The sequence below is a fragment of the Zea mays genome, chromosome 1 (genome assembly GCF_902167145.1).
Source record: "Zea mays cultivar B73 chromosome 1, Zm-B73-REFERENCE-NAM-5.0, whole genome shotgun sequence".
Taxonomy (NCBI): domain Eukaryota; kingdom Viridiplantae; phylum Streptophyta; class Magnoliopsida; order Poales; family Poaceae; genus Zea; species Zea mays.
In genome coordinates, this window is record NC_050096.1 from 183,417,370 (window position 1) to 183,430,650 (window position 13,281).

The window sequence follows — 13,281 nt, forward strand, 5'->3', positions numbered from 1 at the left end:
GAGGCAGGGGCGTGACGGGAGAGGGAGGGTGTGGGAGGGAAGGTCGGGAGGGAGACGGAACTGCTCAGCACTCAACGTTATTGGATGGAAGTCTCGCGTCCGCGACTCTAGAGCAGTGTCCACGTGTCGGCAGCTGATAGGCGAATATCCCGTGAAGCGCGGAGAGCGCTTCAAACCGCGTCAGGTTTTAATAGTTTAGATTGCAATAACAATGCACCTCCTCTTTTTTTTTAAAAAAAAGTAATGTTTGTGGAGACAATAAATTTTGAATGATCCATATATATAATACATATTCCATGACATATTGACATGTAATAAGTATTATTGCATAAACCATGTAACATGTTAATAATCGGAGGAGCAAAAGCAGGAAATATAATAATCTACACCCCACCCTACCCTAATTGATTCAGGAATGACAAACAAATATAAGGGTATGTACAACCTCATTTAATATGAGATTTTTTGAAAAGTAGTGAAAAAAATATAAGGGACAGACTCTTTGTCTCTTCACGATTTTCTATACACATTCTCTCTTATATGCATTGACGATTCAGGGTCTCAGGGTTGTACTATACAATCTCTAAGGACATGTACCACTGAAAGGGAAATAGAGTTTAACATTTTTCTATAAATAATTTTAGTGGTTGAATGCCCAACATGAATATTGGACTGACTAGTTTGCTCTAGATTATATATTCTACAGGTGCATAAAGGTTCAACACAAACCAATGAAAAAGATCGAAGTTAGGGATCAAATTCAAAGGAGCAAAGAAACCGAGTATGCCCTGGTCTGGCGCACCAGGACCGTACAATGTCCAACTCTCCACTCTCGGATTTCTCTGGGCATGCTCCACTATAATTCACCGGACTGTCCGGTGTGCCACCGGATTGTCCGGTGCACCAGCGGAGCAACGGCTACTTCGTGCAATGGTCGCCTGCAAAAGCTGAAGATTCAGATGAACAGTGCGCAACAATGCACGTCAGAGCAGTGCCGCCCATCAGAGGCGCACCGGACACTGCATAGTGCCTGTCCGGTGCACACCGGACTGTCCGGTGCCACTAGAAGATAAAAGCCTCCAACGGTCGACAGCGCCCGAACCCTAACAGTTGGGTGACGTGGGTGGCGCACCGGACAGTGTTCGGTGGCGCGACGCACCGCCACCATCGACAGCAGCCACCCCCAACAGCTATGTGGTGGTTGAAGGCTATAAATATCCCCCAACCACCACAACTCCAAGCATCCAAGTTTCCAGCACTTCACATTCAATACAAGAGCTAGTGCATTCACTCCTAGACACATATTCAATAGAATCAAAGCCTCTCCAAGTCCCAAATACATTCCACTCACCTAGTGACTTGAGAGAGAGTTTGTTCGTGTTCTTTGAGCTCTTGTTTCTTGGATCGCTTTCTTCTTCCTTATTCTTGTTCTCAAGACACTTATAATCAAAGCAAGAGACACCAAGTGTGTGGTGGTTTTTATGGGGTCTAAGTCACCCGTTTGATTAAGGACAAATCTCACTCGGTCTAGGTGACCGTTTGAGAGAGGGAAAAGGTTGAAAGAGACCCGCTCTTTGTGACCACCTCAACGGGGACTAGATTCTTTAGAACCGAACCTCGGTAAAACAAATCACCGTGTTCATCCGCTTTATTTCTTGGTTGATTTGTTTTTCCCTCTCTTTCGGACTCAGATTTAACTCTAACGCTAACCCGACTTGTAGTGTGTGCTTAATTTTATAATTTTCAGATTCCGCCTATCCACCCCCTCTAGTCGACTTTCAACAACCCTATTTAATAAGGGTCTCTTGAGGAGTCTTAAAGCATTTATCTGCAAAAAATACATGTATTGTCTCTAAGCTGTATTTATGATTTAGGAACTCATGGTTATACCATGTTGTTTCTTTGTTATTTCTTGCACTTAAAAAATCCTTCTACCGTCTCAGAGTTGTACATGCTCTTAGTCGTTTCTTATACTTGAAAAACCTTCGAGTGTCCTCTAGAAAATTAACCATCATGAAGATTATCATTAAAAAACGTAAAAAGAAAAAGGTAATGCAATTATTATTTCCACGCCTGAACGAGGCAAGGAGTGCGAGCAGCAATTACTGCTGCTACTCTTGGCTTTAACGCCACTCCTCCTGCCCAAATTCCCCAGCGGCGGAGGAATAAATTCTTCGACCACTGCCGCAAGGAAGGCACCTCCCTTCCCCCTCTCTTCACCGCCGCCGGGAAGGCTACAGCTTCCACTCCAATCCTTGTCTCCACTTGCCCGCGATTCCTCTCACCCTCGGCTCACTCACTCATCCTTGTATCCACTTGTGTATCCGCGGCAGCGGCGGCGGCGGCGGCGGCCTCCACTGCACTCCGTCCGGTCTACTCCCTGTCCCTGGTGATTTCCCCTCCCTCCCTCCCTCCCCTTTTGGCGCGCGTACTTGTGAGGTGAATTTGCAGATGGCCGCGCTCGGGAAGCCCGGCCCGCGTTTTGGGTCTCGTCTCTCGTCGAAGAAAAAACGCACCTTTTCATGAATTCTGGTGCTACAATTTTGCGTTGTCCTTGCGGCGACTGCTGGGTCTCCATAGATCTGTGTGTGTCTGTGCGGGGGCGAGTTTCCGCAGAATTCGCGGCAGATGCTGCGCCCGCGCGGAAATGGCCCCTCGTGATTCCTTACCCGTTTATTGGACTACTTTGAGTGTTCGCCAAAATTAGGTGGTCAATCGATTCACTTGCCGCAGCTTTTATCGACACAAAGGAAATTCCTTACAGTCCGTGCCGTCTCCAATTTGTTCTTGCAGGGCCCGACGTTTCGTCGGTGAATCCTCGAGCTGCTGCCGTCACGTATGAGGAACTGGAGCGTCGGGGCCGTTGCGGCCTTCGAATTTGCGCTCTGGAGCTCCGTCTGGTGCTTCCTGGTCGTCTCCGTCACCAGTTTCTGAGCCGGGATCCTACTCCTCTTCTCGCGCTACTATCAGTGCAGTGCAGTAGGCCACTGGACTGCTGTCGTGCCGGGGTAGTTGCGGCCAAAGGAACAAGCCACCTTCTCCGAGTTGGAATTAGGTGCGGCCCTCCGCATCAAAAGGGCTCGTTTGGTGGGAACTTTCGCTTGCCTACTCGCTGCTGCCTGCTTCGGTGGTCCTCCGTGACGGGGATTGCTGGAATTGGGGTTGGAAGGACATTCTGACTGAATTGCTCGAGTGAGGGGTGGGGTTTTGGCGCCCGTTGCTTGAGGATGGAGGAGAGGCCATCGTCCGAGGCAGGCGCGGGCAACTCGAGGGCCGAGGACGACTTCAGGAGCTGCTGCGGGGATGAGGAAGAGTGGGAGGACACGGAGGAGTCGTTCACGGCCGGCGTCACCAAGGGGGAGCTGGACGAGGCCTCTGTGCGTCTCTTCTTCAAGGGCGTGTCGAGCCCTGAGGCGGAGGGGAAGAAGCTGTCTGGGATCGGAGTCGTCATGGAGAGGTCGCCCGGGGTGCCTGTTCTTAAGGTGCAGAAGAAGCTGGATTTCTATGTGGAGGAGCTCGTGGCTGATCACCTCGCCCTCATGGATGGGCTGCTTGTCGCACTGCAGAATGGGATCAGGAAGATCTTCGCCTTTACTAATTCGGAGAAGCTCTACTTTCAGGTAAGAATTGGTGAAGCTAATGCAGACTTGTTCTTCTTCAAGCATATCAACAAAATCATGCACTTCATATCTGCAGATTTCATAGGATCAACTGTAACTTTAAGTCACTGTAAATATGCTCTTTAAAAATATTGATTCCATATTGTTTACCTGTGGAGAGTGGCTGTGAACCGAGGCCTCAATATCTCATTCAGATTTCAAGTGTGCATACCATTTTGCTAAGCTCTTGCTTTTTGGCAGGGAATAGAAACATTACTCTGAAGGTTGTTGAATTGTTGTTACCTATAGTAGTTGCATTTTGATTTTCTTACCTCTCAGTGAATACAAATTGGTCATTTAACCATTCATGTAGGCATAACAGATAACTACCCCAGCTGGCACGTTTAATTTGTAATTGGTTATATGTACACATATTGCATGTTGCTGGTTCAATACTGTCTGTTGAGTCTTTACACTGGAAAACAAACTGAACTGAAATGAGACAGTCAAATGCTCGAATAAATGTGCAGGGACTTGCAGCTTTACACATTCCATATATTGCTGTATATGTCTGGTCATAAAGCATAGATTGCTCACTGATAATCATGCTATTTCAGTTCAGTTGCCTCATCTTCTTCTTCTTGTGTTTCTGTATCAAAATGGAATCTGTTCATCCTTTGATAACTCACCATGTCCTTTTTCTTGTTTTTTTTTGGTGCTGACAGATAGCAGAAGCTGAAATTCTTGAAGACCAGCTTTTGGTAGCTCTAGGACACAGGATTCTTGAACTGGTGGATAAGTTGGAAGACTTTGATTTGATATTGCTTCCTAGCTTTGAACTAGAGAGGCCCTTGCAGTTGGCTAAAGAAGCTATAGGCATCAGATATCTGTCTCCCTACGAGGTTGGTACCTGCCCGATTTGCCGTGAGGAGAAACTAGGTTCTCAGATGATCAAGGCAGGTTGTTCTCACACATATTGCTATAATTGCCTGACTGGGTATGTTGAAGAGAAGCTGCTGACCTCGAAGCTGCCTATAAGGTGTCCACAATTAAGGTGTAAATACATTATTTCCGCTAGTGAGTGCAACTCGTTCCTTCCAGTTAGCAGCTATGATTCCCTGGAGAGAGCATTTGCAGAAGCTGGCACCTCAGGAATGGAAAGATTTTATTGTCCCTTTCCAAACTGTTCAGTGCTGTTAGACCTTAGTCAGCACTTCTCTAGGGCAAGTTCATCAAGCCAGTCAGATCTCAGTTGTGTCGAGTGCCCAGAATGCCATAGAGATATATGTATCAACTGTGGAGTGCCGTGGCACATCATGATGGGCTGTGATGAGTACCAGAGCTTGCCCGCTGAGGAAAGAGATGCTGGAGACCTATCTTTGCATCGGCTTGCACAGAACAATAGGTGGAGGCGTTGCCAGAGATGTCGACGTATGATTGAACTGACACAGGGCTGCTTCCATATGACTTGCTGGTATGCTCTCTGTGTATATCTACATCCTCTGATGCATGTACTGCCTAAAGAAAACTAGACAATTTATGCATAATGACCGAGCTGTCCTGTTGTCTAACGTACCCAACTCCTGAACTGAGGTAATCCAAATGCTACTGATTAGTGACCCAGAAGAAAGATTATTATGTTTTAAAAGCACAGTGAAGATTCTTGACTTTCTTTGGCTACTAATCCAATGTTGATAGTTGTCCAAAATCAATGGAAATGTGTTAGGTAGTTATGTTGTGTCAGACCGCCATATTCTAACGTCTCTGCGAAGGCATGGTTGCTTACATGAAAATGTTCGTATCCAGTTCTCCAGATTGTGCAGTTGGTCTTCCATATTCTGGTCCCTCAAAACAACATCTTCTTAAGTAGTGAAGCATGCTTTGTGTTGTGGTCAGACAGATGGCTATTGCCATTGAAACAAATGTAGTAAAGATTGTCCATCCATAAATGCATGTGCTACTCTTTATCTTAGCGTTAAAACATCACTTGTGCAGGTGTGGGCACGAGTTCTGCTACTCCTGCGGTGCTGACTACGCTAGCGGCGTTCAAACGTGCCAATGCGTGTTCTGGGACGACGAAGCCATGGAGCCCTCCTCCGCCGCACGGTCCACCCAAGCAGCGTCCGAGATCTGGGCGTGGGACACATTTGACTGCATGCCGACCGCCGTGGAGGGATACTCGGAGCAGGAGAGAGCGCAGCTGGCACTCATCCAGAGGTTCCTCGCCGGGGGGTTCAGCCTGGGTGAGAACCCCTGCCAGTCGCCGCCCCGCTGCGCCGACTCCTACATCGTCGACACCATGAAGGACCTCCACCAGCTCCCATGGCTCGAGCGGTTCGTGTCGGTGATCAGCGACACGTACAACGATGACTACATGCAGTGAAGGGAGGGAGGGAGGGAGAGACAGTTATAGATAGCAGTAAAAGAAACGGCACATACTGAGTCCTCCATTCAGAATAATTTGTTTCCATGCCCCTGTAGGCAATTGGCGCAGGGAAAAATGATATGCTTTCATCATGAATACACTGGTGTTGTTTCCTCCATTGTATGGTAACCTTCGGCTTCGGTGCTAGTTGTGCATGGGCACAAGAGTTCTCCATTTTATATGATTATGTCCTTATTTCTTTAAAGTGAGTGTAATCTCTCTCTCTATATGTATATCTTCAGAGCTTTCTGAAATTACTCGTTTTGAATCAAATCAGCAGCATGAGCAACTGCCTGGATGATGCCTCCGTTTATGTAGCGCATGCGCATCACGCTTTTAGGATACAACCAGATATGTATCCAAATTCTGTACATCAAACTGATGCACATCTGAACATTGTCGTTTGGGTTCACCCCACTGATCATCAAACTGATAAAAGAGTTGCATCTAGAAACCTTTAAACCCATAAATTTTATCATCGTGTAATTGGTATAAGTGAATCAAACGAATCTGTCTTGTTTCACTCTGTTCTCTCAAGTCATAGAAAGACAAGCACGATCATGCACCGTAAGAACACGTGACGTGAGTCTCCAAAGTAATAAGTATTCACATTTACAAGGAACACGGCAACGAACAAGCAGTGAAAAGTACAGGATTTCAGCAACTGGGATGGCAACCACTTCACAAGATTCGGCAACATTCTTCCCCGCCTCCGCGCACCTAATACTCCTGGAGTCCAGGCCATGGAACATGTGATCCACACTTCCATCTTGCGCTTCACGCACAGCAGGAAGAAGAGCTCACCATCCTCTCAGGTGGTCTCTGGTTGAGAACCATCCCGCCTTGTGGGTTCTGAACCTGCTGCCCTTGAAGCAGTTTCTTCGCTGAAATAAGGATGTAGTAGTGACAGTGGGTAAATGATTGAGCAGCAGCACACTATCAGTGTGTTTAAATGCTAGTTACTCACCAATCTCATAGAACACGTCGTTCACATTGGTAGCTGTTTTGGCAGAAGTTTCCATGAAGAAGAGACCATTCTCTTGAGCATACGCCTTTGCTTCCTGCAGCATAGGATCATGTTACCTAATGTATTTTGTTTTGGTTCAGTAGACACCATCACAATCATACAAGAGGAAGATAAAAAAACATTGCTTCTATTATGCACCAACATTTTCATGCTCCCAGGTCCCAGCTTACACGAGACATCAAACTGGAAGTAATCCAGCCTGTCACTAATTACATGTACCTTCCATGGTTAATACCGATCGTTACATTCCAGAAGATAGCCAAAACTTCCTATTCTATCGAGGCTGCATCAGAAAATCAGTACATACTCAACATCCTGTGTTCCCTACCACTCTGAAACATATTGTTGGCCGATAAAGATGCAGCGAATGAATGCAAAAGCTTCTAGGATGAGAAACCACTAAAGAATGAAGATGGCAGCAGCTACATAAACAAATGTGGTAGCTCATGAATGTGTTAAAAATAGAACTTGAGAAGCACATTAACATACATCTGCTGACACCTGCCTCGTATCTAACAAATCAGCCTTGTTCCCGGCAAGAGCCACTATTGTATTCGAGTTTCCTGCATTAAAAAGGAAAGGGAAATTAAAACAAAAACTTGTAGATCAGCAGCGCACTCAATGACATAATACATCCACAGATAACCCCTTCCAAAAAAAAATCACATCGTACTCGCTGAATCAACTTCTTACACAGCTCTTTGATAGGACTGAGGTAAAAAGTGCATGTGTTCATGGGTCTAAGATCCAAAATATCAATATCTTTACTTTTGAAGCAAACTTCCACCATACAAGAGCATGTTCTAATATGTAGAGCACTGAGGTAAAAAATGCAAAGTAGAACTATGTTACCTTGTGCTTGAAGTTCTTGAACCCATTTCTTCGCACGCGTAAAAGAGGCCTATAATGCATAAAATTAATAATGAGTACTGCTATTCATATGTGCACACCACAATATTAGTAATTTAGTATGCCTCAAGATTAAAAGCAGAAAAAAAGATTAGATTAAATTTTTTCATGGAGAAAATCAGAATAAATTTAAGGTTGCTTGATACATAAGACAAGTCAAGGTTAATGGCTTGGTAGCATCGAAAGTTATGGAATTTTGTTCTGATTTAGGTTGCTCTTGAAATGCAGACAGAAAAAGGTGCAAACATCCAGTTGCTCTAGGTTTACAACATCATACTGATTCATTTATGCCGACTTATTCAGTACAAAACGCACCCTCGAAGGGTACAATACATGAAGTTGGGAAACCTATAACATTGCATCTTTGCACAGCTCAGAGCAGAGTCAATTAACAGTTTGATCGCTATACGCTGTAAAATCAAAGTTGGATGCGAAGCTAAGCAATCGTGGCACACAAAGAAGGATGCAGAACACTGCTTCCAGTTATTATTTCATTTCAGTAGTATTGACGCATTTCAGTTCTGGACTCAACAATGAGGCAGAGAACTACAATGTGTGTATTAACCGGTACTGATTCAAGTCGTTGTACTGACCGCGTTCGTGATGTCGTAGACAACTATGGCAGCCGCAGCGCCCCGGTAATACATGGGAGCCAAGCTGTGGTACCGCTCCTGCCCCGCCGTGTCCCATATCTCGAACTTGACCGTCTCGTCGTTCACCGCCAGGGTCTGCGAGAAGAAAGCCGCGCCGATGGTGGATTCCTGCGGCCAAACGAAACAGCACGTTCAAGCACCCACTCTGTATCACGATCCTGCTGAACCCAGAGGCAATCCGCGTTTGAAGGGTCGAAGAATCTCACCTGGAACTCGACGAACTGGCCTTTCACAAACCGGAGGACCAGGCTGGACTTGCCGGCGCCCACGTCCCCAAGAAGAACCTGGGCGGGGTACAATAGAACCGAGCAGAGGAAGCAAGCGCGTGTCAGCGTCCGCAGGGTCGCCGTACAAAGAAACAAACCCTAAAGTTCCTAGCTAAGAGGGGAAAAGGAAAGAAAGAAAAGATGCGATCTTTACACGATCGCTGCGAAGTCCATCCCCCGCCCCCTCTCTCAAGAAACCCCGAGAGGGAACTCGCAGGTCGCCGTTCCGTCAGGGGAACAGAGCGGAGGGGCGAGCCACGGACTCCTCCGGCTGGTAGTTGACTGGAATCCAGACACGAAACCGGGAGGAGCGGGGCGTGAACGGATCGAATTCGAGGGCTCGGGGGGGCGTGGATGATTCCTCACCAGCTTGGCGTTGCGGATCTTGTTGCCGCCCGCGGTTGCCGCCATCGAGCGAATCACGGTTCGGGATCGGAGCAGCTGCCGGAGGAGTTAGGGGGAGAGGGGCTCCGGTGAGGTGGGGTGGGGTGGGATGGGATCGGACGAAGATGAAATCACGCGCGCGCAAGGGAGAGAGGCAGCTTGCTGTTGCCGTTCCGCGTGGTCTGGTTTTTGTTAGCGTGCCGTGTTGCCTCCTCCTCTCTGATTATCATCCGCTAATATACCATGGACCCCACATGTCATTGACTCATGTGGACCCACATGTAAGTGAGATAGTAATGGTATGGATCCAAAGTGGTGATCTTTTAATGGTATGGATCCAAATTTCCTGTAATTAAAAGGTCCCCCTCTCTGTAACTGTAATATGCCATTGCCATCTACCAACTGACCAGGACCAACCAGGCTGCGCCTGCGCCGACATGGTCGTCGCGAACAGAAAGACGACGTACGTGGAACGCAAAGACTGAGAAATGGAATGTGAATGTTCAACTTTTGCACACGAACCTACTACAGCTGGCTCTTTCTAGAATGATTTCTGCTTTGTCACGTGTTCTGTACCCAAATTTTTCCTACTAATACCACTTGTGGGTCCTTACCCTGAGAGGGATTACGATTTTTATCGCTGTTTGAACACTGATCGTGGTTTTTTTATAATTATTTTAAACAAGTAACTACATCCGAAAATGTAACATAACACTGATAATTCACTTTAAAAATACAATGATACTTCACTATACTCAATTTTATAAGTTATCATTTTAATTAAGCATACATATTTTAATCGAAACATTATATCATATCAATATTGGTAATTTGAATTATAAGCGCTTGATATATAAATGTCACATCCGACTCCTATAGCCAATTATTAGTAAAAAAATAACTAAATAAAAATAAACTAGACGAAGATAACTTTTCTCCACATGCACGGTTGAATGAGAGACGACACATATAGTCGTCCTTTGGTGATGTATGTTCGTGATCTGACCAATGATTATAGCAAAAGCGAGGACATCTACGGTTAGTACTTAGCAATCATGTAGAAAAAAATATAATGTTTATCAAGGAAAAAGTCTAGGGCTAAGCATTAGCTTGTAATTAAGTTGGTCAAACTTTATTAAGTTTAAGTAAATACAAATCCAATTAGGTAAATGATTATAACCAAACTTGTTGGGTACCTGTTTCCCAAAGAAGGCATGAAGGCCTTAAAAAACGGCTCACAAACCGAGCGATCCACCTGCCAAGTACCTCTACGTAAAGGTCTAAAAGGCCTCCCGGGTGAAAGTCACCTAGAGGGGGTGGATAGGCGAAACCTGCAAATTATAATTCTAAATCCAAACTAGATCCCTTGATTAGTGGTTAGAACAAGATTCACAATTATCAGAGTATAAAAGCTAAGTCCTTTGCTTGCAATGAGAATTGTTTTTAAAGAGTGCGGAATTTAATCAATAGCAATACTACTAGAAATGTTGGTGGAGAATAGTGCAAGAGGGCTTAGATAAGAAGAGGATAAACACAAGTTCTTTCTTACAAGGAGTTGCTTCTCTAAATGAGAATTTAACTTGAAGCAACACAAAATAATATTAGCAAAGAGTAGTGCAATTCTTTCTTACAAGGAGTTGCTTCTCTAAATGAGAATTTAACTTGAAGCAACACAAAATAATATTAGCGAAGAGTAGCGCAAGAGAACTTAAAAAAGGGAGAGAACGAACAAATCACAAGCAATAAACACAAGAGACACGAGTGATTTATTTTACCGATGTTCGGCCCTCGAAGGCCTAGTCCCCGTTGAGGAGTCCACTAAGGACGGGTCTCTTTCAATCCTTTCCCTCTCTCCACCGATCACTAAGACCGACGAGCTCTTCTTCTTCTTCTCAAGGATCACTTAAGACCTCGCAAGGATCACCACACTCTTAGGTGTCTCTTGCTAGCTTTACAAGCCTCTAAAACTTTGGAGGAAGTTCAATGGGAGTCAAAACTCCACGCACAAATGAACACAAGATGTAGCACACACTTTCTCTCAATGAATCTCACAAGGCACTATTGCTAAACTCACACGAGAAGCTTTCTTTTGCTTGCTCTCTCTTTTGTGGCACTTGTGTAGGTTGAAGTGGTCTAAATCTTGTGTATAGGATGGATCAATGAATAGAGGTGGTTGGGAGGGCTTGGATATGTCAACTATATGACTTGGAATGTTGCTTGGACTCCCACACCTTGAAGTGACCGGTTGGGGTGGTATTTATAGCCATCAACCAAATTGTAGCCGTTGGAGAAGGCTGCTGGCGAAGGGCGCACCGGACAGTCCGGTGCGCCGCCACGTCAACCTGTCGTTAGGGCTTGGAGCTGGTCGATCATTGGAGGCTTTGTCCTTATGCGGCACCGGACAATCCGGTGCCACACCAGACAGTCTGGTGCCCCTCTGACCTTCTGCTCTAACTTCTGCCGCGTTACTGTGCTGCACTGTTCATCCGTCAGAGTCGACCGTTGCGAGCAGATAGCCGTTGCTCCGCTGGTGCACCGGACAGTCCGGTGGTACACTGGACAGTCCGGTGAATTATAGCGGAGCTGCGCCTGGGAAACCCGAAGCTGAGGAGTTTGGAGTGTACGACCCCTGGTGCACCGGACACTTTCTGGTGGCACACCGGACAGTCCGGTGCGCCAGACCAGGGAACACTTCGGTTTCCTTTTTGCTCCTTTCTTTTGAACCCTAACTTGTTCTTTTTATTGGTTTGTGTTGAACCTTTGGCACCTGTAGAATGTATAATCTAGAGCAAACTAGTTAGTCCAAATATTTGTGTTGGGCAATTCAACCACCAAAATTATTTGAAAAAGGTTTGACCCTATTTCTTTTTCAATCTCCCCCTTTTTGGTGATTGATGCCAACATATCAAAGCAAATATATAAGTGCAGAATTGAACTAGTTTGCATAAGGCAAGTGCAAAGGTTGCTTGGAATTAAACCAGTTTAAACTTTTATAAGATATGCATGGATTACTTTCTTTCTTTTAATATTTTGGACCACGATTGCACCACTAGTTTTGTTTTTGCAAATTCTTTTGTAAATTCTTTTCAAAGTATTTTTGCAAATAGTCAAAGGTATATGAATAAGATTTTGAGAATCATTTTCAAGATTTAAAATTTTCTCCCCCTGTTTTAAATGCTTTTCTTTTGACTAAACCAAAACTCCCCTTTAATGAAATTCTCCTCTTAGTGTTCAAGAGGGTTTTATCAATTGAAAGAAGATCAAATATTTTAGATATCAAATTTTTGAAAAACTTCTCCTTAAAATATAAATACCAATTGAGATAGAATTTCTTAGAGGAATACTAATTTCAAAGATACCAATTGAAAAACATTTAACAATTTAAACTTGTTTTGAATTTTTTTGAAATTGGCATGGTGGTGCAGTCCTTTTGCTTTGGGCTAATACTCTCTCCCCCTTTGGCATTAATCGCCAAAAATGGAGTTTTTAGAGCCCTTTTTACTTTCTCCCCCATTGGTTCAAGTAAATATGAGTGAAAGAATATACCAATTTTGAGAGATGGCGGAATACCGGCAAAGGATAGATAATACCGATGGTGTAAAGTGGAAGCGATGTCCTTGCAGAATACTCCATTTCCCTTTCAATCTAAGACTTAATATAAGATACTCATGGAAACATATTAGTCTTAACCTTGGCACAAGAGAGATAGGAATTATGCAAATGTATCAAAGGAAAGAGACATGGTTAGAAGGATATGTCAATTAATCTTAAACAGTTCTATATAATATAGATTGCTCCCCTTAAATATGTGCCTTGAGAGGAATACAAATTTTGGCCTTAAATGCCAAGTGCACATAATTAGGTTAATGAGAACATATCTATATCATAGAAACTGTGAAGTGCAATGTGTCATAATAAAGGTGTGATGCTCACGACAGACTATGCACTTATGAAAGCATGTTGGAACCATTTTAAGCAATTACCCTTAAGGATTTCAAAGAGACTTAAGGAACCTCCA

The 13,281-nt window shown here is 44.6% G+C and overlaps 2 protein-coding genes across 3 annotated transcripts; one reads left to right on the forward strand and one right to left on the reverse strand.

The window, feature by feature from the left end:
• The first annotated feature begins 1,242 nt into the window (after positions 1-1,242).
• On the forward strand, positions 1,243-6,318 carry LOC100281540 (uncharacterized). 2 transcript variants are annotated; one of them, XM_008676683.4, is made up of 4 exons: positions 1,243-2,707; positions 2,794-3,620; positions 4,325-5,073; positions 5,595-6,318. In XM_008676683.4, exons 2-4 carry the CDS (start codon positions 3,228-3,230, stop codon positions 5,980-5,982), a joined length of 1,530 nt encoding a protein of 509 aa, XP_008674905.1. In that variant the 5' UTR covers positions 1,243-2,707; positions 2,794-3,227; the 3' UTR covers positions 5,983-6,318.
• A 257-nt stretch (positions 6,319-6,575) lies between these two features.
• Positions 6,576-9,444, reverse strand: LOC100191530 (uncharacterized). Its single transcript, NM_001136961.2, has 7 exons — positions 9,246-9,444; positions 8,820-8,897; positions 8,554-8,721; positions 7,904-7,952; positions 7,541-7,614; positions 6,992-7,085; positions 6,576-6,908 (listed from the first exon to the last, which is right to left on the reverse strand). The coding sequence occupies exons 1-7, from the start codon at positions 9,288-9,290 to the stop codon at positions 6,802-6,804; spliced, it is 615 nt and encodes a 204-aa protein (NP_001130433.1). The 5' UTR covers positions 9,291-9,444; the 3' UTR covers positions 6,576-6,801.
• Positions 9,445-13,281: the final 3,837 nt, after the last annotated feature.

Bases quoted from the DNA above. Each gene is read 5' to 3' on its own strand.
- LOC100281540 (XM_008676683.4), top strand. From the start codon at position 3,228: ATGGAGGAGAGGCCATCGTCCGAGGCAGGCGCGGGCAACTCGAGGGCC. The intron at 3,621-4,324 runs GTAAGAATTGGT...TGGTGCTGACAG, and splicing joins CGGAGAAGCTCTACTTTCAG to ATAGCAGAAGCTGAAATTCT. The intron at 5,074-5,594 runs GTATGCTCTCTG...TCACTTGTGCAG, and splicing joins TGCTTCCATATGACTTGCTG to GTGTGGGCACGAGTTCTGCT.
- LOC100191530 (NM_001136961.2), bottom strand. From the start codon at position 9,290: ATGGCGGCAACCGCGGGCGGCAACAAGATCCGCAACGCCAAGCTG. The intron at 8,722-8,819 runs GTGAGATTCTTC...GTTTGGCCGCAG, and splicing joins GCCAGTTCGTCGAGTTCCAG to GAATCCACCATCGGCGCGGC. The intron at 6,909-6,991 runs GTGAGTAACTAG...TCCTTATTTCAG, and splicing joins CGACGTGTTCTATGAGATTG to CGAAGAAACTGCTTCAAGGG.